This window comes from Vigna umbellata, chromosome 5 (assembly GCF_029865625.1).
Source record: "Vigna umbellata cultivar VRB3 chromosome 5, Vumbellata_1.0, whole genome shotgun sequence".
In the NCBI taxonomy this organism is placed as follows: domain Eukaryota; kingdom Viridiplantae; phylum Streptophyta; class Magnoliopsida; order Fabales; family Fabaceae; genus Vigna; species Vigna umbellata.
Genome location: NC_142169.1, coordinates 58,965,727 through 58,991,711, shown reverse-complemented (window position 1 = coordinate 58,991,711; position 25,985 = coordinate 58,965,727). Strand labels below are relative to the sequence as shown.

Here is a 25,985-nt window from a genome sequence, read left to right as displayed (position 1 = left end):
CGTTCTTACTTGGTATTGTTGTGAGTGTAGCGTTCGGTCTTCATTTGATATTCTAAGTTTGAATCTTAAACGTTCGGCTTTGGTGTATAAGAAAGTATAAGCGTTCGTTCTTAACTTGGTATTCTCGGGTAGCAATCTTGAGCGTTCGTTCTTAACTTGATAGTGTTAAGTGTGGATCTTGAGCGTTCGGTATTTTTATGTGATTAGTAAAATATAGCGTTCGACTTGGAACAGGTATTCGAGGTTTAGACTGCAAGCGTTCGGTCTTGATAATGGTTGATCTTTTAACGCTCGTTCAAACAATGATGAATTCAATATGGTGTCCAATGGTTTAGCGTTCGGCCTAGGATCCGATAACGTCCGTTCTTATAATATTCAGGAATTAGTGTTCGGCAGAGAGCGTTCGGCCTTAGTTTGTGAGTGTTCGGCCTTAGTTTGTGAGCGTTCGGTATTATTTAAATTCTGAGTTAAGCGTTCGTCCTCTGGCTGAGCGTTCGTCCAAAGAAGTGGTGCGTTGAGCGTTCGTCCAAGGTGATTAGCGTTCGTCCATTCGGTATTTCGCGTTCGTTCATTTGGAAATTAGCGTTCATCCTTTTGGCTTAATAGCGTTCGTCCTGGGGGGTGAATAGTGCTCGTCCAAATAGTATTTTACAAATAAGTTGGATTCCAAGTTCCTTTGCTCTTGGGTTGAATTATGTGTACCAATGGTTGGAATATTGTCTGTGACGTGTTTTATTTGAAAATATGTGAATGTATGAAATATGTTGGATTTGTTGTGATAATATGGTGGTATCGGAATATTCATAATTGTGGTTAAGTTTCAAAGTAATAATATGATTCATGGACGTAATTCCATGATCCTCAAGGAGAGGATACATGGTGGTGTTTTGGGGGGTTGTATAGAATGATTACATGGTAGCTCAGTCTTGGGGGTCATCCTGAAGCTCCAATGGTCTTTCTTCTCATGTAGAGAGGATTGAACCATGTGGTGAGGAGTAGCAGGAGGTCCTAGTCTTGGGTGCTTCCATATGATCCAAGGTGAGTGATAACGGATTAACCTCGTGATTGTGGTCGGGCGGGGGTGCCCCAAAGTTTCACCAGGCGGTAGTGCCAGAGCGGTAGTGCTCAAGTTCTATAAAACCACCACGAGTGCAAGACCCGCCATAGCTCGGTAATCATTCTAGTCCGGACGAGTCGGGTATAAAGTAACAAGTCTTGTGATGTTAGTTTACCATGTTTGGATGAATGTTTACATGTCATGGGAGTGTGTGAATATGGATCAATGAGTATGCTTTAAATTGTTATTTTATATGAACCTATGAATGATTTCATGAATTAATTGTGCTAGGAGATAACATGTTTTTATATCTAGCTCACCCTTGCATTGTTTGTGTTGTGTGCCAATTTGGATATGTTATTTGGCGATGATCATCCACTTGGATGGGAGCAGATGGCGGGGAGGATACCTTGGGAGCAGCTCTTGATGGAGACGGCAATGCTGCAACCTAGCTTCACTAATTCTTATTTCGTGAACTCGTTTAATTACATTTGTGTGTATTTTAAGTTTTAAATTTTCCGTGTTTTTCACGGGAGATTCCAATAATCGTATTGTCAATTTCCGCACTATTCTGAGGATGACTGTAATCCTTAAATACTCTTGACTGCTTTCCTATATTATGCATGATGACGTCTTTATTATATATGCATGATGTATATATTTGGGACGTTACATGATGTGCCTCACGTTAATGTTGACTCTTGATGACAAAAAAGAATTATGCTTACAGAGACTTAATTGAACTAAACCTCTTATTTTGATAAGAATGAATAATATTTAATTTTTAAATTGACTAAAACAATGAGAACAATTTGTGATATTTATTCCATCTCCTTTTCAAATTACCAAATTCAAACATGAAATCTTAGTTACCCTTTAATTTTTTTTCTTTGACTGTTGAGTTCTAAATGACAAACACATTATTTATATTTTTTCTATTTAATTTTTAAATATTCTTATTCGATGTATAAACTATATCACATACTTTAATAAAAAAATATCAGTTTCTAATTTTTAAATTAAAATTGTTTTTTATAAATTATTTAATTTGACTTAGGTCTATTTAAACCATTAATCTGACTCATAAGTTATTAATTTTTTAATCTAATTTAACTTGTTTTCTGCACTATTCGAACAGAAGATTTTTCATTAAAATTAGAAAGAACATAAGTACGATAGTAGCGAATCACGCTCATGTCATTGTCTTTTTTCATGGGCGATGACTGTGTCAATTTTTTATCCGAAGCCGTTATCTTTGTCCAATCGCTTAATTATTTAATGCCAGTTACTAATACGATTCTTACTCAAATTTTGTAGTAACTAGGATCATACTGCACTTATCTTAATAGTTCATTATTACAATAAACATGTAAAAATTTAAGTTAAAAAAAAATAGACCTCTTTATAAAAAAATATAAGATGTTGGAAGCGAAAAAAAGAAATAGCAAAACAGTATTCTCGATCTATTTTACTGGGAAAAGAAGAGCGGGACAGTGTTGTTGGTCAACTTTACTAAAACATATATATATATATATATATATATATATATATATATATGTATATATGTATATAAGCATGTATATGTATACATGTATGGTATATACGTGTGTTGTTTCTAAGTAGGAATGTCAGAAAGTTTTACATTACCTATCACCAAAGAAGACTGATTCAGAATCTAACAACCACCTAATCGAGTAGAGGCATCACTATTTCCTGAGTCATGATGATATATTTACGCCAAAACTCAAACTACATTATGATATCACTCACCTAACTATGAAACTCTTTTACAACAACACGTAAACTATGCATTTGTCCCTGTTTTTCAACTGTTAGAGAAAAATAGAAAGCACTGTTGTACACATTTTTTAATTGTTATTGTGAGGGTGAAACACATAACCGTTATGAGTGCGAGAAAGTGCAGACCCACCTCTCACACACTGTCTGCTCCACACTCTCCTTTGAATTTTCTGCCATTATTATTCCTTTGTTTCCTTCTTCCGTTCAACACTTTCCCCCATACTTCTTTTCTGCATTTGGAACTCAATCAATTATACACAACGTAACAAAAACACACTCAGCACCATTACTCCCACCCCTTCAAGGTAATTAAACTCGTCAAGAACAAAGACAACATCCTTAATCATTCTAACAACATTACTTTCACTGTTTCCTCGGCATCACCGAATCAGACCACCCATCTTCGTTCCCCAATGCCGCCACCTCAAACGCCCTTCTTCATCGTCTTTCTGTGTTTTCTCAATGCCTGTTCTTCTGTCTTCGCCACCCAGTTTGACTTTGGAACCTTAACCATGAGTACACTGAAACTTCTCGGCGATGCCCATTTGAACAACAACACCGTCAGCCTCACCGGTGACCCCGCCGTCCCAAACTCCGCTGCTGGCAGAGCGCTTTACTCTGACCCCATCAGATTCCGGCAACAAGGGTCCCCTTCTCTGGCGAGCTTCTCCACTTTCTTCTCCTTTTCTGTCACCAACCTCAATCCATCCTCCGTCGGCGGCGGCCTCGCCTTCGTCGTCTCGCCGGACTCCACCGCTGTCGGCGATTCCGGCGGCTTCCTCGGTCTGCAAAACCCCGCCGCCGCCACAGGCGGTGGCGGCGGGTTCGTCGCTGTTGAATTCGACACCCTGATGGACGTGGAATTCAGCGACATTAATGGAAACCATGTGGGGTTGGACTTAAACAGCGTTGTTTCGGCTCAAGTTAGCGACTTGGGAAGCGTCGGAGTGGATCTTAAAAGCGGTGACTCGGTGAACGCGTGGATCGAGTACGATGGAAGCAGCAAAGGGTTGCGCGTGTGGGTCTCGTACTCGACTGTGAGGCCGAAAGATCCGATTTTGAAGGTGGATCTCGATGTCGGTATGTATGTTAATGATTTCATGTATGTGGGGTTTTCTGGGTCTACCCAAGGTAGCACGGAGGTGCACAATGTTGAGTGGTGGAGTTTCAATTCCTCTTTCGATTCCGCGGCGGCTCCTGCCACCATGTCAGCACCCTCCGCCACTTCAGCACCTGAGCAGAAGGAAAGTAAGTCTTCTAGGAACGGTACTGTGGGGGCTGTTGCTGGGGTTGTGACTGCTGGTGCTTTTGTTCTTGCGCTCTTTGCTGGTGCATTCATTTGGGTGCATTCTAAGAAGGTGAAGCGAATGAAGAAATTTGATCAATCTATTGAGTCGGAGATTATTAGAATGCCAAAGGAGTTTAGCTACAAGGAGCTGAAATTTGCCACTAAGGGGTTCAGTGCTAATAGGGTCATTGGTCATGGTGCTTTTGGGACCGTGTACAAGGGTGTGCTGCCTGAGAGTGGTGACACTGTTGCGGTGAAGAGGTGTAATCATAGTGGTCAAGGTAAGAGTGAGTTTTTGTCCGAGTTGTCTATAATTGGGAGTCTCAGGCATCGTAATCTGGTTCACCTTCAAGGTTGGTGCCATGAGAAAGGTGAGATTTTGTTGGTGTATGACTTGATGCCCAATGGGAGTTTAGATAAGGCTTTGTATGAGGCTAGGATGCCTTTGTCATGGCCTCACAGGCTCAAAATTTTGTTAGGTGTGTCATCTGTGTTGGCCTACTTGCATCACGAATGTGAAAACCAGGTAATTCATAGGGACATTAAGACTAGTAACATTATGTTAGATGAAGGGTTCAATGCTCGGTTAGGCGATTTTGGTTTAGCAAGACAAACACAACATGATAAGTCTCCTGATGCCACTGTGGCTGCCGGAACAATGGGGTATCTTGCCCCAGAGTATGTTCTTACTGGAAGAGCAACTGAGAAAACTGATGTGTTTAGCTATGGTGCGGTGGTTCTTGAGGTGGCCTGTGGGAGGAGGCCTATTGAGAAAGATGCCGCTGCAAATGGTAAAGTTGGGGTTAGCAGCAATTTGGTGGAACGGGTTTGGAGTTTGCATCAAGAAGGTAAGTTGCTAACGGCAGCTGATCCAAGACTTGAAGGTGAGTTTGAAGAAGGGGAAATGAGGAGGGTACTCTTAGTTGGGTTAGCTTGTTCACACCCAGATTCAATGGCAAGACCAACTATGAGGGGTGCAGTTCAGATGCTTCTTGGAGAGGCTGAAGTGCCTATTGTCCCTAGAGCCAAACCGTCTACTAGTTACAGCACTTCTCACCTCTTATTGAGCCTGCAAGATAGTGAATCTGACTGTAATAATGCTATGATCACCATCTCTACCTCCTCTTCAGAGAACACCCTCAGTGACAGACATATACTCTGATAGAAGTCTAGAGCTGGAATCTTGCAATTTTTTAATTATTTACCAAAAATGTAGATACACCGATATTTATTCTTTGGTTCATGTATGTAAACGCCAATAACATTACAATTAAAGGCCTTGAGAAAGGAAAGAATTTTGGGGATTGAGCAATTTTGCCTGTAGCATTCACAGTTTGTAATAGAGTGATTCTGTTGTACATTTTTTTTGTATTAAATTAAATGGATCTGGGTGCAGAGAAATGCAAGATGCTGGTGTTGAATTACAGCAATTACATGCAATCTAGGGAGGGTCATTGATTTGCATATATTGTTGTTCATTTATTCCACTTCTAATTCGTGTGCAGTAGGTGAGAGCAAGTTGGAATCAACTAACTGATGCTAAACAGCAATATCTCTGTAGCCTTCCTTTTTCTAGAAATCCAGGATTTGTACTATATCCTCCACTCATAAAAAATGGCAATTTTATTCCGTTTTCTGTTTTGATGTAACCTATATTTTAGTATCATGTTGAGGCACCAAGTCTTTTACAAATTTGTCAAATTCATTTGTAGAGTTTTATGTAAGCATACATATCTATTCAAATACATTTTTTTTATCCTGGAGCTTGACTGGGAGCTTCTGCATATAGCTTATATATTACACATGAACTCCTGCTGCCATATACAAAAATCTAGAGTAAGGAACCATCACCGAATTTTCAATTTCAACTTTGTAATTAATTTCTTGTCACATTTGAAGGTGCTTTTTTCCTTGTTTAGGTTGCTATCCATGCTTCTCTGTGTGATACTATTACAACTCACCATGGCTGCAAGTCTGTCACATTGACTTTTCTTGCAATTTTTGGATGGTGACATTGGAACTGTTTGTTGGCACATTAGAGTGAGAATCATTTACTACTTCAGCCTTTCTTTTTTTATTTTTTTTATTTGCTTTGTATGATGGACAGCTGGATTAGAACGTTCAAGTTGTGTGCTCATGCTAGGACCCTTGTAAAGGATTAGAACGTTCAAGTCTTTTAAGGCATACTGTGAGGAAGAGTTGTAGCTTTTGATAACTATTGTAAACAGGTTTCATTCTCTCATAAATTTTTGGGAGACATACGCATAATTTGAACTTATAACAATAGGATTAGGACAAGTGAAGATAAATATAATCCATGTTCATAAAACAAAGTGAACCAGACTTACATAGATAATCGCGTCTAGAATTTTGCCTCGGATCAAATTAACAACTGAATCTGATAGGCTTGACTCAATAAAACGTACACACTGCCCGAATCATACATTAGAAAAACTACTAGGCAGGGATAGGCACAACACACTCTTCAAGCTAACTCTAGCAAACACCATTCATCTTGTCATTGAGCTTCTTCCTCTCCAACACAAACTTCTTCCAAACCGCAGTGATTTCCCTCTGTGTCTCCAGAGCACTCTTCTTAACCACTTTGCCATTTTCTTCTGTGTTGACTGCCACGGTGGTGCTACTGATCACCCTTGCTGGAAGGCCATCAAGCTCGTGCACCACCTTTTCCACATCTGCCACCAGACGCTCTGCAAGAGTTCTTGAAAAGTCCTCCCTGATGACAACACGAAGCACTGTAACATGTTGAGCATCTGGGGGCATGGTGTATGCTGGCACAATCCATCCAAAACGTCTCAGCAGGTCAGAGATTTGAAACTCGTCAAAGTGAGTGTGGTCTTTCAGGGTGAAAGCAACCAAAGGCACACCATTGTCTTTGGACACAATGGCAAACCGCCCTGTCTTCTCGAGTCCCTCTTTCAGCACCAACATGTTGTCTCTGCAATTTTCCATCACGTTTCTGTAGCCCTGCACACACATTCACAACATCAAGTCTGTAGAGAAATATGCTATTTCTATGGGAAATGCTAGGAACACTCTTTTGAATACACTATCCATTATTCGTTGAAATTTACACAAAAATTAAAATTGTAAGTGAAACTCGTTAAACAAGAAATAAGACCCACCAAATTTTGGATTTTTAATAAATTTCAACCGTGAAAGAGAGTTCTAAAACAATGTATTACAAGTAATCCTCTTTTGTTCATTTTTGTAATGTGAATTAGAGGAATTAGGGTAACCCCACTGCAATTATAACTGGGTCACTTGGTTAAACTTATTACCTCAAAACCAAGGCGAATTAGTTGGTAGTATTGAGCAATGACTTGGCTGGAACCTGCATTGCATAAACCAATGAAAGTTGGGGGTAAGAAAGTGTAAGTAAATAGAACTTGTTGGTAGTACTTAGATAGAGTAAAACAGGATAATTCAATTATGTGTTACCTTTGGAGAAGTTAAGTGTGAAGGTGGGTTGATCAGCTCCGAGATAGTTGATATGGAAGATGAGTTCTTCAGGCAGGTCCTCCTTGCTCCTCCAGATAACCCAACCGATTCCAGCATACACCAAACCATATTTGTGTCCACTAACATTGATGCTCTTCACTAGTGGTAATCGGAAATCCCACTCAAGCTCTGGGTAAATAAATGGAGCAATGAATCCACCACTGGCTGCATCAACGTGAATAGGAGTTTCCCACCTACCAAACAATTTCACATGTCAGTTCAAAAATCTGCATGCATCAGAGTTTAGTAAGCCATTATCAGTACAGAAAATTTCATACCCTCAATCAATCAGAAGATACTGAAGGAAGGTGCAGCATATTCAATCTAAACATGATGTTTAAAGCAAGGAACATTTAAAAATAGGGAGAGTAAAAGAGAAAGAGTGGTACCCAGTTTGCTTATTCTTTTCAATAAGAAGATCATTGAGGCGTTTGACATCCTCAAACTCTCCGTTTAGTGTGGAACCAAGGATAGCAGCAACACAAATAGTGTTCTCATCCACCAATTCCGCAGCCTGGTCAGGGTCCATTACATAGTATCCATCACGCAGCTTCACTTCCTTCAACTCCACCTCGAAGTACCTTGCGAATTTCTCCCAGCAAACCTTTAAACCAACAGAACCAAAACTCTTACCAATTCCACACTCAATAGAACAAAGCTAGAACTTATTGCATGTCAGTGATTTTCCTGAACAATGAAAATTTTTGAAGTGTACCTGAACGTTGGCTCCGGTGACAATGTTGGGTTTGTCATAAGGCTTTCCCTCTGCTTTCCTTCTGTTTTGCCACCTCCTTTTGAAGGCCAATCCAGCCAACATTATGGCCTCTGATGAACCGACCGTGCCAACACCAACAGCAGTTTCAGATTCTTCTAGTGGTGCATTAAAAAGATGAGCTATCATGTTCACACATCGGTTCTGCATGCATACAACAAAGAAATTAATCTCCATAAACGACCATTAATTTTGCTTAGCACCCTTCAACCATAAAACCACCAACTAATCCTATTTTTCTTTCTCAATTCTCATGTTTAATCCTGCTATTTTTATAATGCGAATTATATAGTCTTACAGTTGCAGCAGCTGTGGAAATCATAAATATAAAATATTTTTAATCTTCTTCAGAATTGATAATGTTACAAACTTTAGTTTTTAATTAAAATACTTCAAAATCACTTAATCTTTTTCTATTCCTATAGACTAAATTCATGTATATATATAAGAACTGAAATAGATGTTTTCAAATTATGGAAAGTACAAAATAAAGTCTATTTTATTTTATGGAACAGATAAATAATTAAAATTGTGTTTTTTTTAATGAACTTTACTTTCAATCCATCAGGTGTTTCACTCTGTCATACTGACTTTTCCTAAAATGAAACAGTGATGGATTGAAAAAATATTGGTGAAATTAATCTAAATTGTAACTTAGAGACACTCTTATTCAACCCGATCTAGTTCATTAAAAGTGCAACCTTTTCCTTAAGATTACATATGTTTTTATTTTCTGAAATTGTTTTAAAATTCTTTTTGACTTTTAAAACATTAGTTTTTGTCTATGTAGTATTTGAAATGAAAAACAAAACCTACTTTTAACATAAATTAAAAAAGAATTACCTTTAAAGTTTAAATTTCTTTTTGACTTTTAAAAGATTATATATATATATATATATATATATATATATATATATATATATATATATATATATATATATGTGTGCGTGTGTGTGTGAGCTTTAACTATTTTTTATTAATAAATATTACTATATTTTAATATATTTAAAATAAAAAAAAAGTGATATGTATAATGAATTAGTTACATAGCCACCACAAAATGCTACATGAGGCACTGCTGTATTAATCTTCAACTGTGCGTTGCACTGTCTTTTTCAAACGTGGAGTATCATTAATTTAAATTATATATAATTTATCAGAGGAAATTGCTATGCCTTTATAATTAACTATTTATGAAACTTTTGTCTTTTTTTAAGTTATTTTTTGGTACTATGATAAGAGTACCATAATGTTCTAATTAAATTATTATTTTAGTGTGATAAATAACTAAAATTTCTAATATCATATCTTTTTTTATTTCAAAAGTACAATTTTTTAATGAATTATTTATAAACAGACTTCAGTTATTATTAAAAATCATATTTTTATAATTTATTATTTTCTAAAACAGGAGAAAAAAAATGTTTTCTTACACTAAACATGGTTGAAGGGTAGCATGCCTGTCAAATCATGACACTGCACGTGAAACTTTCAAACATACCATTAATTTCAGGAGAAGGGGAAGCAACCATGGTGAGAAGACCTCAACTTTTTATTTTGTTTCACTTCCTTTAGATTAAATAAATTAAAAATACAATTTTTTAAAAGTTTTATTTTCTTCTTCCAATCATGACATTAATTTTCTTCAAGCTTTATCATCATGAGGATGGGTCATTTCAAAAGAATAGTGAAAGCCCATTGTCTCTGAATGATTCCGAGCAAGATATCACTAGTAAAGTACTACCATTTTGTTTCCAAAAAAATAGTCCAAGTCAATATCTAAAGAAGACTATTTGAACTACTTTAAAGTGATATTTTTTAATAATGAAAATCTTAAAATAAAAAAATACCATCTTCCTAAATTATTTATTGTTTTTTTGTAATTTGTATGATCATTTGAAGAGGTTAAAATTACTATATAATTGAGTTAATAAATTGTTGATTAATACCTAATATAGATTTGGTAAGAAAATTTTGAAAGAGGAAAAGAATATTCAGAGCGTTTGAAGAAAAAGATCCCAGTAGGTTTTCTCAAGACTTATTTTCCTACCAGAAAATTGTCCCAAAATTATGAGGGTCTCTTTCAAACACGTGCCACCCAAAATTATCAAACCATTAGTTTTTTATTTCTACTTCATTCACTTTTTTTGTGTGGTCCTTTTAGGTCGAATTACTTTTTTATATATATATATAAAAAAATTATCAAATAAAAATAAATAAAATTATAAAAAAGAATGATCTAGACAAAGCGAATTTGTTGGGAAGGAAAAAGCTAAACAAAAGGCTTGATTTGATTATCTGTAAGTATCGTAAAGTCATAAACCAAAAGAGACTATTTATATACCGACAAAAAAAAATAAGTCTCTTTCTTTTAACCTCAAGCATTTCTCACCAAAGAGCAAGAGATTCAATTTTCGTAAAGCTGATAATATCTTTTTAAGAAAAGAATTTCCCTTGATAAATTATTATTATTTTTAAGTAAAAGAAGATAATTAATCAATCTTTAAAAAAGAATAAAATTAATTAATTGTTAAAAAGAGTGAAATTAATTAATAAGGTGGCGTGATTGTTGCGCGTGATGGATGGGAAAATTCTAATTAACTAAAGGTTACGGCATTCGGAAAAAGACCAATCAATCAATACGGGAGAAAAGGAGTGATCTGATATACATTTCAAAATGTTTTTCAATGTAGAATTTTGTTTTCAAGTTAAGCAAAATTAGTTTTAATATAATTTATTTTAGATTTTAATCACGTATAAATAAAAAATTTCGATATTTATTTATTAACAGTTTTACTATCCATCAAGTAATCACATTATCGTATTTTAAAAATTAAACGACTAAGCTCATGTAACTTTTTATTAATAATATTGTCAAATTAACAAAATAAGAAAAAAGAACTAAACCTAAAGTACATTGATTATTATTTAAGTCAAATCACGAAAGTTGTCGTTAGCATTAAAGTGAGTAATTTTCATAGTTAATGAATTAATTTTTGTATACATTTTTTATAGTAATGCATAAATAAGTTAAAATGTTACTCGTGAGTTATTAATTTATTTTAACTCACTTTGTGGCAAATATCGATTCGTTTAATAGAAAATTAAAAATAAAAAAAGAATGGAAAATAAAAAGTATGCGTGGAATATAGTTACAAGAGTTTGACTATTTTAGTAATTAATATACATATAATTCGTTTAATGCAATCAAATCAGGTTTTCTTCGCAAACTTAAATTGATTTTAGCACAATTAATTTTATTTAGTAAAAAACCAGTTTTCATAAAAAAATATACAGTGTGTTCAAAACTGAAAATATATAACAATTGAACAAAGATCATATTCCACGCTACAGTCATTAATAACTTATTTAAAAGAAAACTTTACTAAACGTAAATTGATTTCTCAAATTATTCTACACAGAAAACAACTTCAAAAAAAAGGAAATATAACATTTTTAAACATTTTCTACCATTAATTATTAATTATTTTTCTTTAAAAAATAGATCTGCTTTGTTTTTTTTTTTTTGTTATTAGAACAAAAAGAAATTAATTTCAAAAGGCGACAAGAGAAATGACATTAAAAGAAAATTTAGGCAGTTATTTAATTGAAAAGTCAAAGAAAACTTAACCACTCCCCAGTAGGCAAGAAATTGTGAATTTGATTTGGAAGGTAGAGAGTTACCTGAAGCTCAGTGGTGACAGGGTACTCATCCATGTCAACATAGTTCTTATTGATGGAAGCCATGATGAGTTTATCACACTCAGGTTCCATCCATGTCGTCACAAACGAAGCCAAGTTCAACCTTGGGTTCCCATCCAACATCAACTCATCGTTTATGATCTGGTACGCTGCTTCCTTTGGAATCGACTCCTCCGGCATCCTGAACCTGTGTCGTCTCTCCAAATTATAACGTTAGTTTCAGATCCACACCAAACAAACAAACTATCATACACAGTTTAATCTGTCGAAACAAAATATGCAACATCACACATGCCTGGGAAGTGAAGTTCTGACATAGCGAGAAGCGAAGGTGGAATGGACAGAAACGTCGGATTCGGAAGCTGTTTTGGAGAGAACCATGTCGGAGAGGGTGAGAGTGTCGGAGATTGAAAGTTTGTGTTTCAGAATGGAGAGTGGAGAAACGAAGACATGGGGAAGTGTGGACTTTGGATATATTTATATAAGACAATTAGGTATACGTATTCTTAACCCAATCAATAGACGACATATCGGATATAATTATTGTCTAGATGTAATATATTGAGTACTGATTCAAAGTAGGCGTTGCAATGGCAATCAATACATTTTATAGGTAGATGAGCATTATCACAATTTTACTTTATACTAATTTTTAAATTTGAGGAAAAGTTGAGTTAAATAATTTATAATTTCTATAGATAATTTTTTTTTAATACTTACTAGATGTATATATACTAGTGTAGGAGGGAGATACAACTAAGACATATAAGACGACATAAAAAAGAAGAATTTTTTTCCTTGGTTGATGCATCCTTAAATATATAGTAGCCTTCTATTTTATTGTCTTAGTATAATTCTTCTTTTTGACACGTTTAATTAGTAATTTCCTTTTATATAATATGTTCTTATTGTTATATTTGTGTTGAAAAATTGTACTTATGAATTATATTATATTTCGTGAAAATGATCTGTTTTAGTTTATTAACTCTGAAATACCTTTATTTAATAAATTTTTTATTATAAATGAAATGTTAAACCGTATACTATGAGTACATTAGACATTATCTTAAACTAATAAAAGTTATTTTCTTAGTTCACCTCATAAAGAAATGAATTGATTTAGTCAAATTTTACTTAATATATAATTTGAAAAATATTAGTTGAATAGGCCGTTTATGCGTAACATAATCGATTAATTTTGAAAATTTTCGAAACCAAAATAGTTTACTTACCCCCGTAGTGAATTTATTATTATTATTATTATTGGTAGTTGAACTTTGTAATTCATTAAATATTTTTTTCTCCTATATATCAAACATCCAAAGTGGTTTAATGGCTTACACTAATTTTATTCATTTTGTCGTATTTGTGTTTACTAGTGTTATAAGAAATATCTTGCACATATTTAAAGTCTTGAATTTGATCGTAAGGTGGCTGAGATCAGTATTCCAACATCAACAATTCATTCCCACATCGATATTATTTAACTATGAATCAAAGTTATGCAGTTTCAAAAATTAATCAATAAAATATAGCTAAAAGGTAAAACTAAAATCGAACCTCTTACGAAACATAGACTAAAAAATTAGTATTTCTTGTTGGGGAAATAGAATAATACTCAATTTCTTTCACACTCATTTATTGTTATTGATCTAGAAGCGTAGACTTTGTTTGACTATACCATTTTTCGTTATTACCACCGTTTACATCACTTTCACATTCAAATAAACGTAAAAGATATATTTTTCTGATCGATCTTTTCTTTTGCTTGAACACAAATTGTAAACGAATACAAGCAACAAAAATATTACTGGAGTAAATAACTATAACTTAAAAACACTCATTTGATCAACTTTAGTAAATCATTTCAAGATTCCTTTTGTATTTCGAAAATATAGACTTTTGTCTAAAGAATAACTTGATATTTTGTGAAAGATAAATCAAACAACATTACATAAACAGAATTCATGTTTATCATCAAATTTTAATAAGTTTATATGGCAAAGAAATTTAATTAAAACTATATTTTAATTTTAAAAATCACTTTTGCATTCTTTTGATAATAATTCTGAAAAGCAATATTTAAAAAAATTATAATATCCATAAAAAAATGTTTTAAAGTCTTAAAATATATGGAAAAATATATGTGATTTTAATTTTAAAGAAAAAAGAAAAATATTAAGCTGAAATAAATATAAGTACTTTAATTATCTTGAAAAAAGATAGTTATTACAAATACAATTAAAGAAGAAAATTTTATATCTTTTCATAATAAAATATGATATGAAGATAATAAAAATGTTTATAATATATATATATATATATATATATATATATATATATATATATAGAATATTCTAAATATTATAGAATATTTTGATCAAACTTTCATTTCTATAATTTTAACCATATTTCTAAGAAGTAAGTTGATTTGTCTAATACTAGAAGTGATTAAAATGAGATGAAGTCTAACTCTTTTTTTTTAAGTTAAAAAATTATAAATAGAAAAAAAGTTGAATATTTAAACCTCATTTTATAAACATTACAATCTTTTTAGAATAGTTATTTTTTAATCCGAATTTATAAGGTTTTTATTTTTATTAAGATCCAAGTCCGTGAAACTAGTATAGAGGAGAACAAAAGCTATCAATTGAATGTTTGTTTAGTATAAGTTTTTTTTTCTTTTGTTGGAGTAATTGAATTTTCAAGTACAGGAAGTTGGATTGTGTTGATATGGTTAGAGTTTTATAACTGGTCTAATATGATTAATTTTAGTTATGTTGATAAAAACATGGAAGCGATGCAGTTAATTAAGTTAGTAAGTGTAAAAAGTATGTGTTGGAAGTCCCACGTCAACCAGAGTTAAGGTCAATTCACTTTATCATCAACTTTTTCATCAATTTTATTTATTAAACTTTTTTTCTTATATTTTACAATCACATTTTTTAATTTAACCTATTTCACTGTTTAGTGAGTAAAGCATGTGTACATTTTTTTTAAATGATGCCATCCAAACAAAATAGTTTTACGAAAATTTATTATATATATGAAACAATGTTTTGGCTTTTCCCAGTATGAAACACCTTATTGAAAAAACTAGAAACTGAATAATATAATAGTAAGATATGTAAAAAACAAATAATAAAGTATATAAAATAACATCGAGCAATCAAATCAAAATAAAAGTAATAATATTACCTAAGCACGTGTTTTTTAAAATATAAAGTTTGAAAGTAGTATCAATTGTTATATTTTTCTCTCTCTCAAGAATGCATTATAATACATAAAAGATAGAATATGTTTGTCGGTGATGAACCAAAGAGATAAGAGTCGATGAGATATTTTCAATAGTTTATTAAGAAAAATCTCTAGATGGTGATTCTGGTGTGTCGTTTATTTCATACTATCTTACTTTATGCTTTCTCCAAAATATATTTTTATTTAATTAAAAAATTCCTTTCTAATTGCACCAAACTAGTTCTTTCTCTTAAATTGTTTTCTTAATTTTCCTTAAATATTTCTCCTCCTTCTTTCATAACCCAAAACCAGTCTCTTTTCTTTTTTCTATATTGACGAATTTGTTAATTGGAGAGTAGCTTTGGTAAGTTTTTTTCGTTCCTCTTTTCTTCATTTGGAAAATGCATGCATGTTAGGATGTTCGGATAAATGGTTTCTTACGAGTTTGAACTTAATGGTGGAAGTTTGATAGTTGGTATTTAAATTTTTTTATATGATTAAGGAGATTATGTGAAGTTTATTACTATTTTTTTTCTTATAACACAGGAAAATTGTGGTAAGAAAAACCAACTTTATAGTAATACTTTTATTTAAGCTATTCTTCATAATTTGTAATACTTTTATTTAAGCTATTTTTCATAATTTGAATGTATGATGTTAGAAGTGGACTTTAAGCCTAACTCAACCCCACAAAATTGGCTTGTAAGGTGAGGTTTGCACTCACTTATAAAAGGGATTAGACATTTTTAATGGGTGGTCTGATAGCGAGTGGAACAATATGCCCAACAAATAACAAATATCGCTAGGATATACTCTAACCATGACTCTGATACCATGTTAGAAGTGAACTTTAAGTTTAACTCAACCCCACAAAACCGGTTTGTAGAATGAGGTTTGCACCCACTTATAAACTATAAGTTGGCCTTATCTCTAGTCATCGATGTGTGACTTCCAACATATGAATTTATATTTATATGTGAATTTGTCACATTTAAAATTTGTAGTTTTGTTAGATTATTTTTAAAACTTCCTTCTCTTTCTTTTAATTTTTAAATTTTTTATTCTCTTTCACTTTAATCGAAAATGAGAGTTCTTTCATTTACTCTCTCCAACTCAAGGCAAGTACAACAATTTCTTTTCGTGAGTCTAATATTTTTCATAATGTAAACTTTGTCTTTTTTTTTTAAGTGACATTTCTAGTTGTCCAAACTCTCTCATATGAAATGTGAATCCAACACAACATTTGAGTCACTAATCCAAGTTGTTTCATGTTTATAAAGTTGTTGGGATCTCTGTTTCTTATAATAGATTGAAGGAAGGAGATTTTGTCCAACTCAACAAGCTGAGAGAAGCAAAGGTGTTTAGAAACTTGCATGTTGATCTTTTGTCATTTTGGTTGTATGTATGTTGATTATGTTATGTGAGTAGGAGTCGTATGATGTATGATGGGTGTTTTTGAGTCATGACATGATTTGTTTTATATTAATTTGTGGATTGAATATGTGCTCAAGCTATTTTGTTAGGAAGTTATGTAAAATTTAATGTGTTTGGAGCTTGATTTGTGATTTGTGGATATGATGAAATTGAAGATTTCTACTTGAAAAATTGGCTAATTAAGTACAATTAAGAGAAAAATTTAAAATGCATTTGAGAAGGAAAAGAACTCAGGAAGCCACATTGAGCAATTGTGCAAGAATTGAAAATCTGATTTCACAAAACTCATTAATTGGGCTCTAAGCAGTATTTTTTACTACTGAACGCTAGTTTAAAATCCCAAAATTAGAGAGCATTCTCGTGACAAAGCGTTGAACGTTATTTTTTATCGTTGACAAGCAACCACCTGACTTTGAGGCACAAAGCGCCAGTTCCTGCCTTTGGGTGCTACCCAGTTTTCGACTCTGCGTCCTCTTTGTAAAATAAGATTTTTTTCTTTGTTAATCGTCAAATCGAGCTGAAATTTTAATAGTGGGTCTTAGACACATATTTTACCAATTAAATCTTAAATTAAAGGTTTGTATTGAGAGAAATATTTTTCGTAAGTTTCCTGTAGATTAGATTGTTGACAACTTTGACCTTTGTTACTTATTCGATACATAACTTTTGTATGCCACTAGTGCAACAAAGGGAAAAGATAGCGACTATTTTTGACAATACGCTGCGGTTGTCAAATCGAGGCATATACTAGCGAGGTAAAAAGGTGAGGGACTTTTGACCTTGGTCCCAACCGAGGTAATATCTCAAAGGGTACTGCCTCGGTTCCCAGCAACCGAAGTAGTAAGGAAGAAAAAAAAAAGGGAGGGGGAGGGGGAGGGGTTATTACCTCAGTTCAACCGAGGTAATAACGTGGACCTATGGCAGCGGTGCTAGGCTGAATCGCTGTCAAAGCCCTATTTTTTTAAAAAACATTCTCGTGCACCCTATGGCATCGGTTGTGGCTGAATCGAGGCCATAATCAGGCTTTATACCTCGATTTTAGCTATTCTCCTGCAATAACAGATCTGTTTTTGTGATATCCACCATCACAAAAATAGACCTGCATATCAAACAATATAATAACAACATAATAGTCAATATTTACATCACATAATGTTTAAAGCATAATGTACAAAGTCTAATAACAATAAATCAACATATGCTAATATATTTTAAATCATAATAACTATGAACTATTGAATAATCTAATTAAATGTTTTGCAAGTGTCTTCCTTAGGTATGTTAGTGGCTTCTCAGGAAGTGGAGTAAGAGTCTTGAATCTCTGCACAAGACAAGTGATATTAATTAGTGTATATGAATTTCAAATGATGGAAAAAATAAAATTCATTAAATCTAAACATTATCGGTTCTTATCCTGTTGTGCTATGGACAAGAATAATGTGGGTCACCCAGTACATTACGTAGTATCCCCACTCATATGACCCACTTTGTCTGTTACATTACAATATATCATCACAGTTATAAATAATTAGTGAAAATCATTAATATATTATTTTTATTGAGTGAATGTTGTGTTTCCCCTAATTTTATACTTTAATATATTGCTTAGTTTATTACATGCTCAACTTGTAAATGATATGTAGTTGTGGCACGTATTCATGTTTTGGCATGAGAAGGTATAATAATATTAGTAAATAACTAACTAAGAATTTTAATAATAGAGGAGAGTCCAATTATTCTCATTTAAAACTTTTATTCACAATTTGTTTATAAAAATTAATATAATAAAATATATGCGCTACCATAGATTTGTTAACATTTTTTATAGCAAAAAACAATAAAATTATAACTATAAAAATAAATATAAATAATGTTTATTTATTTTATAAATATTTTTTTATTATAAATAGCTATTTTAGTTTTACAAAATTGTTAAGTTAAAAAAGTAGTTAAATTCTAAAAAATACTACTTAAAAGATAAAATTGGTAAAATAATAATTTTAATTAAAAGAAAATATTATTAAAGATAAATTTAAAATGTGAAAAAAATGAATTTCATTTATAATGGTATAGAAAAATATTAATTAATGATTATGTTTCGGAATTATTGTATATGTTACATTTATAATGTGAATGAACACTATATATATGTTATTTATAATTATTTCTATTAATTACAGTAGAATCGTTACAATAATAATAGCTTATTGAATGAAAATTTAAAACAACTTAAGCAGTAATTTTATTTTTCTTTGTCACTTTGGATTATTTGTTTAGGGAACTTAATTATATTTTAGAAATAATCGAAAAAATGAAATAATACAGTAACATAGGTTTTTAATTTTAAGTACTAAAACAAATAAAATTAGTTTATATATAAAAAAAATAATGAATAAATTAGTACATCAATATCCTTAAAGCATCATGGCTTCACATTTTGAAAAAAAAATATATTACACATTAAAAGTTATTCTATTTCACACAGTTCAGTTTTCTTAACCAATGTTCTGCATTTGAGAGTCAACAATTCACCCCAAGAGTAAACGAGTTTCGTTTACAGAGTCAAATTCTTTTAATAGATATTTTTCATGCTACTAACATAACAAATTATATATGTTTAAGAAATAAAACTATCTAAAAACTATACATATTTATTTCATGCTACTAACATAACAAATTATTAATTTAACTCATAATTTATTAGCCCAATACATTTACCAAATTCTATTTATCAATTTATTAAAATATTACTCTTAGTGGCAATATTAATTGGCACAAGTTGTGGCCGTGATTAGGATTGATTCCAAACATCATAGTAAAGAAAACTATTTCAATATTGGTATTAAATTCAGTATTTTCGTAAAATTAATTATATACTATCTCACACTACAACAAATGAAGAAAAAGACATTAATCAATTGCTTTTAAGAAAACGACATTAATCAATTGCTTTTAAGAAAACGACAATAACGGGACCATATCAAATTGATACAAAATTTGTTGTATCTCTTGAAGGAATAATATACTTATGCATAGTAATTATATATTTCTTCTTAAATATGGGATAAGAATACTAAATGTTTTATTAAATAATTTAAATTACTTGTTTTTTAAATAAGAAACAATGTGTGAATAAAGTTATAGACATGTGACCAGTTATGGAGCAATCTTCGAAAATACAAGAAGGGGACCCACTTTCATGCAATTTAAATTAAATATTGTATAAAAGTATTTATCGTGTTACTGTTTTAGATAAAATCACAGTTTCATCTTTCAATAATATACATAATAAGTAATTGACTTAATCAAATGTGAAGTTATTATATATTTAAGTATTTTTAGTTATCTTTCTATTAATTTTGCTTTATATACTTTTAATTAAATATTTATTATTTAATCTTTTTCTTGATTAAGTAACATAGTATTATCTTATTATGTGTATAGAAATTTGAAGGATATGAAAAAAGATAAAGGAGATATTTAGAGACAGAAAAAAGACATATCACAATTTTGTAGTGTTTTTAGTTTATGGGATAGCACAAATATCATGAGAGATTGTTGATAAAGAAAAATGAAAATAATTGTAAGTAATGAAAGAGATTAAAATTACAGATGTTGGAAGTGTGAGTAGATTTTCTTGAGCTTCATTGAAGACAGCGCAAAGATAGTTTGGCCACTTGCAGAAGTAGTCATAAAGTTTTGATATTTTGAGAAATATGAGACAGAGAATGAAAGAATAGTAGTTTTCAGAGTTTCTAATACAACACAAGTCACATCTCTCAACTGTATATTAATGTCAATAGGCAATGGGTTTTATCATCATGACTTCTTCTTCTACAAAACTTAAGCCTTTGATAGTGGAAATGCTGGAAGCTTATGGCAGCATTAAATGACTTTAATATGGACTCGGCCTAAAGCCTAATATTCTTTCCCAGACTTTTCAAATTTCACTGGCTAAGACCAGCACCGTTCTTTAGGATAATGTTCTCCGTTTAGTTTCAAAGAGCCTAATTCTTGGCTTTTTAACTTTTGACATTTTAACAAGCATGTAGCCTGCATCTTTATGATGAAAAATGTATATTTTACACGATTGCTTTTAACGTGTTTGTTCTTTTCCGAATATGACCCACTGCATGCACTGACAAAAGCTACCACCCTAGCGTATTCAAAAGGGAATATTGAACATTTTCATCAGTGTTTTAATAATTAATTTTTAATCAATTTGCTTCGAATATAAGTTAAGTGCGACAGAAGATTGATTCTAAGAAGAATTTATGTGCGAATATAATTTGTCTTTTCACACAAACACCATCATCCTTCGGCTATACCTTCTCATCTTCCAACATTTTCTTCCTTTCTCTTTCTTAAGCGTTGATTTTTTCTTGATCTCCCACTACCTTTTCAACTTTGCACTTTCATTATTGGCTTTTACAAAAGTACTATAATACTTTACCAAAATTACAGATCATGAAAAAATTACGTAAATAAATAGAAGAAAAAAAATTAAAGACCAGGAAAAAGAAGTCGTGTGGTCATATTACGAATTCCATAAGTTAAAATTATATATATATATAAATAATGATTTTTTTATAAAATTAAAACTTGTATTTATAAAATAAGACTTCATCGTTTTTAATAGTTTAAAGTGGTACTCACAATATACGACTTTATCTATTTACGTAATTTTGGTAAAAAGTTATACTATTTTTATAAAAAAACCTTCATTACTTCTTCCTTTGTAAATATTAATACTACGTTGATTATAAATATAATCCAATTATAATCATTTTATAGATACTACTAAGTAAATATAAATCTCATTTTACATATAAAATTTATAAGTTAAACTAAACTTAAAAGTAATTTTAAAAAATGATACTAAAATCTGTCTAATATAATTTTGCTTTACAAAATATATTATAAAAACTAGAGAAAACTCGTTGTATATCACAATGGCTACAGATAAAAACTAATTTGAGTAATTCTCATAAAGAGATTTGCTCAAGGAAATTAAAAAAAGAAAAAAAATCTGTAATGTGAACAGGAAAAACAACGTTGCGGACAGAGGATTACTCTCTACACCACCTCACATTGTTTCTTGCACCACCACATTTTTTCTAAATTCTAAAATTATCCGTTGAGTTTTTTTCTTTTTTTTTTAGTATTTTAATTTATTGTATTTTAAATTAATATATAAATATTATTTAATTTTTTTTAAAATTATTAAATAATTATTTATAAATTAATTTAATTTAATAAAATAATAATTATTAATTTAATTTATGTATTATTATTTAAATAATAATTAAAATATTTATAAAATTTTTATTAAACGGATGTTGCAGTTTTTTTTAGTTTTTGTTTTTTAATTTACTATATTTTAAATTAATATATAAATATTATTTAATTTTTTTAAAATTATTACTTAATTATTTATAAATTAATTTTATTTTATTTAATAAAATAATTATTATTAATTTAATTTATGTATTATTATTTAAATAATAATAAAAATATTTTTAAAAAAATTATTAAAACGTGCCATATCTGTGATATTCGTTATAAAAATATGTAAACAGATGTCAACATCCGTTCACGGATATCAACGTCTGTTGAAGGTGAAACAAATGTTGACATCCGTTTTAGGACAAGGGCAAAATAGGTATGAGGTGGTGCAGGGAATGTTCGGTGGTGGTTGAGGGAGCAACTTTCTTGCTGATATCATGAAAATTCGGGCCAGCCCAAACATTACAAAAAGTCAAACAGCCATTCTTTTGGGTCCAAAAAAATACAGCCCAACTTGTGTGGTTTCAGTTCATTACAGTTTAAAGTAAAATTAAATCCAGACTTGTCATATTATTATAAAATAAACATTTTTTTTTATCTTTTTTACTTATTGACTATTTTACATAAATACTTAATTTAATATTAATACAATGAAAAAGTTTCTTCATATTGAACAAATAGTTGTTTATTTTATTAAGAAATTTAAATTTTAATAGTTAGAATTTTTTGGTGAACATTAAAACGATGAAAGAATCAGACAGTGAATTTGAAGAAATATAAACCCTAATAATTATTGAGAAAGGGGGAGGAAGAAGGGTCACGTGGCAACCCCCATGGTACTGGTTGCACCATGCGGTTGGTGGACAGTTAAGTGCTGAAAGAAAGCAATAAATGAAGTGACATTTGTAGCTATAACTAGAGTTCTACTTTCTATATTTTGCAGTGGCGGCATCAAATAATTAAAGATTGAGTGTGTTTGAGTATAGAAATTTGAACTATGGTGGTGAAGGTGTATGGTGATGTAAGGGCAGCATGCCCTCAAAGAGTGATGGTGTGCCTCTTGGAGAAAGGAGTAGACTTTGAACTTGTGCCGATTGATCTTCAACAGGGACAACATAAGACACCTCAATTCCTTCTCCTACAGGTCCACTCATACAATTTTTTCACACACTTTTAATTTTAAGATCATAATTGTGGCTTCATTTTGATGAAGAAACAAAAAATGACCGTCTATAAAATTAACAGATGACTTTTCATCAATATATTTTATTTATTTATTTTGGTAATAAATAGATTAAATAAATTTATGTATGGATGAAATTGGACGGGGGGTGAAGAAATCACTGTCACCTTTATTTGGATAATCCAAATTTTAATGTAGTGAATTTTATAAATACAAAGTTAATCCAATCAAACCTGACTATATTTTGAGATAATGTTTAGGGTTTAGTTTATGTGTAATTATATGTGTAAGGATATTTGTTGCAGCCCTTTGGTCAAGTTCCAGTTGTGGAAGACGGTGATTTCAGGCTCTTTGGTAAGAATTCAATCAAATACTTTGGGTTAAACCTTTTATGTTATTCCTTTTTTAATGATCTTTCAGAAAAATATTACTTAAATACTTCACATCTATTGCCTCAATTGATAACAAAATGTAGTTCAAGTTGCAACACAGTAATGCACTTATGTACAAAAATTGTGTTACCTATCACATATACAGTGCGATCCAACGCAACCTGGTTTTTGTTGTGTTGTTTATGCAGAATCAAGAGCTATTATAAGGTATTATGCAACAAAATATGCAGATCGTGGTAGTGAGCTAATGGGTAAAACCTTAGAGGAAAGGGCTTTGGTGGAGCAGTGGCTTGAAGTAGAAGCACACAACTTTAATAATTTATGTTTCACTATAATGTTTCAGCGTGTGATCCTACCAAGGATGGGTAAGGTTGGGAACTTGGCCTTGGCAGACATAAGTGAGAAAGATTTAGTGAAGGTCCTTGATGTGTATGAAAGTAGGCTCTCTCAAAGCTCATACCTTGCAGGAGATTTTTTCTCTTTGGCTGATCTCAGCCACCTTCCAGGGCTTGGACATCTTATTGAGGAAGCCAAACTTGGCCACTTGGTAACTGAGAGGAAGAATGTCTATGCATGGTGGCAGAAAATTTCAAACAGGCCAACTTGGAAGAAGTTAAAAGATCTGGCTCACTGATTTAAACAGCAGTTAGTTTATTATATAACTTACGACTATCTCATTACCATCAATTTTTACTTCGCACTTTATTATACAAATAATGTGTTAAAAATTCCTTGGGAAAATAAGTTCAAGTCATTAGTAAGTTTGTCTTATCCTTATCATGAAAGATTGATTCTGTTTAAAAATGTCTTATGTAACGTAACGAATGGTGTTCCCTTATTATGAAGTAACAACTTTTTTTGTTTTGATATAAATTTACTTTTAATGTGAAAGTCTTAATGTCAATCTGTTGCAAGCTTATGTCAATGACCAAGCAAACTTTTGTCAGTTTCAGTTTGAAAGAAAGCAGCTGCTAGACTGCATTTATGTATGTTCGAGGAAAATATTATTGATAGATTAGGAGGCCGCAGCCGACATCCCTTCCACAAAAACCCAACTTAAAAATCCAGTCAATCCACAGTCAAATTGCAAACTGGTGCAGAGATTTCAAATTGGTACATTGGTATGTATGTAACAGAAGAGCCAAACTTGCAATCCACATACAAGCAGCACAAGCATTAAACTCCTGTTAATTGTTATCTGGAGAATAACCTTTAGAAAAGATGGGAATATCCAAATACAAAATACACCCTTCATCAATTCTCCAACATAATTTATCAGGAATCTACAATTAAAAAGGTATTCACAAATCCCTATTAAATCTAGGCAAAAAGAAAAGACACAATTGCTATGAAAATATGAAATCTGAACATATACTATCCAAAGAGAAGATCAAATTGAAAATATGCAAAGATGGATCAGATTTATTGGCTTGGTTTCTCTAAAGAGAAAAATCGCACAGTATATTCAGCTTCGATCATCTGGGGAAATAATCATCACTTCCATCTTGCAGTGCAATTTTAATGCCAAATATAACTAGCTAATTCATAAAATTTAATCAGAAATCATATAATCCATGAAGTTTCCAATAATTGTTCGAAGGCAAATGCAACCGCTTCTAAAACAAATACCATTAAAAATTCAAAAACACACGGTCATGAATAAATGCACATCAAAAAGACAAATGCACTTTTAAAACAAATATAAATTCTAAGAGGAGGATACTAAAACATACAATAATGGATCAGATTTATTGGCTTGGTTTCTCTAAAGAGAAAGATCGCACAGTATGTTCAGCGTCGATCACCTGGGGAAATAATCATCACATCCATCATACGATGAAACAAATCATTATACAATGTATTAATAAACACCAAATTCCTACAAAAAATTAACAAAACCGTGTTCGCATTAATTAATTTTAATAACAAATTATAAAATCCATGGAGTTTCCAATAATTGTTCAAAGACAAATGCTACCGCTTCTAAAACATAAAGAGTCAAAATTCAACAACACACCTCTCATGAATAGCTTCGCATGAGAAAGACAAATGCGCTTCTGAAACAAATATCAATTCTAAGATGAACATTCTAAAACATACATAATGGATCAGATTAATTGGCTTGGTTTCTCTAAAGAGAAAGATCGCACAGTATGTTCAGCGTCGATCACATGGGGAAATAATCATCACATCCATCAAACAATGCAAAAAATCAATGGACAATAAAACATTAACAAACACAAATTCTAACTAATAATAACAACACTATGCTCAAATTAATTAAAACATTTGCAAAAATATTGTCACATAAA

General features: G+C 31.5%; 2 protein-coding genes, 3 non-coding genes and 1 pseudogene across 5 annotated transcripts; 2 read left to right on the top strand and 4 right to left on the bottom strand.

Moving 5' to 3' along the window:
- The first annotated feature begins 2,638 nt into the window (after positions 1 to 2,638).
- Positions 2,639 to 6,586, top strand: LOC124829173 (L-type lectin-domain containing receptor kinase VIII.1 pseudogene; annotated as a pseudogene).
- Positions 6,445 to 12,605, bottom strand: LOC124829162 (glutamate decarboxylase 1-like). Its single transcript, XM_047302632.2, has 7 exons — positions 12,437 to 12,605; positions 12,124 to 12,328; positions 8,383 to 8,583; positions 8,057 to 8,271; positions 7,608 to 7,861; positions 7,448 to 7,500; positions 6,445 to 7,133 (listed from the first exon to the last, which is right to left on the bottom strand). Exons 1-7 carry the CDS (start codon positions 12,520 to 12,522, stop codon positions 6,642 to 6,644), a joined length of 1,506 nt encoding a protein of 501 aa, XP_047158588.1. The 5' UTR covers positions 12,523 to 12,605; the 3' UTR covers positions 6,445 to 6,641.
- A 10,298-nt stretch (positions 12,606 to 22,903) lies between these two features.
- LOC124842738 (glutathione S-transferase F11-like) lies at positions 22,904 to 25,856 on the top strand. The gene is made up of 3 exons (XM_088116217.1): positions 22,904 to 23,242; positions 23,587 to 23,635; positions 23,862 to 25,856. The coding sequence occupies exons 1-3, from the start codon at positions 23,096 to 23,098 to the stop codon at positions 24,305 to 24,307; spliced, it is 642 nt and encodes a 213-aa protein (XP_087972343.1). The 5' UTR covers positions 22,904 to 23,095; the 3' UTR covers positions 24,308 to 25,856.
- Positions 25,085 to 25,177, bottom strand: LOC124842739 (small nucleolar RNA Z103). The gene has a single exon (XR_007029202.1). It is a non-coding gene; the product is annotated as a small nucleolar RNA Z103 (small nucleolar RNA).
- Positions 25,411 to 25,503, bottom strand: LOC124842740 (small nucleolar RNA Z103). Its single transcript, XR_007029203.1, has one exon. It is a non-coding gene; the product is annotated as a small nucleolar RNA Z103 (small nucleolar RNA).
- LOC124842741 (small nucleolar RNA Z103) lies at positions 25,777 to 25,869 on the bottom strand. Its single transcript, XR_007029204.1, has one exon. It is a non-coding gene; the product is annotated as a small nucleolar RNA Z103 (small nucleolar RNA).
- Positions 25,870 to 25,985: the final 116 nt, after the last annotated feature.

Bases quoted from the DNA above. Each gene is read 5' to 3' on its own strand.
- LOC124829162 (XM_047302632.2), bottom strand. From the start codon at position 12,522: ATGGTTCTCTCCAAAACAGCTTCCGAATCCGACGTTTCTGTCCATTCC. The intron at 12,329-12,436 runs GCATGTGTGATG...GAGACGACACAG, and splicing joins GTCAGAACTTCACTTCCCAG to GTTCAGGATGCCGGAGGAGT. The intron at 7,501-7,607 runs GTAACACATAAT...TATGCAATGCAG, and splicing joins CACACTTAACTTCTCCAAAG to GTTCCAGCCAAGTCATTGCT.
- LOC124842738 (XM_088116217.1), top strand. From the start codon at position 23,096: ATGGTGGTGAAGGTGTATGGTGATGTAAGGGCAGCATGCCCTCAAAGA. The intron at 23,243-23,586 runs GTCCACTCATAC...TATTTGTTGCAG, and splicing joins CTCAATTCCTTCTCCTACAG to CCCTTTGGTCAAGTTCCAGT. The intron at 23,636-23,861 runs GTAAGAATTCAA...TTGTTTATGCAG, and splicing joins CGGTGATTTCAGGCTCTTTG to AATCAAGAGCTATTATAAGG.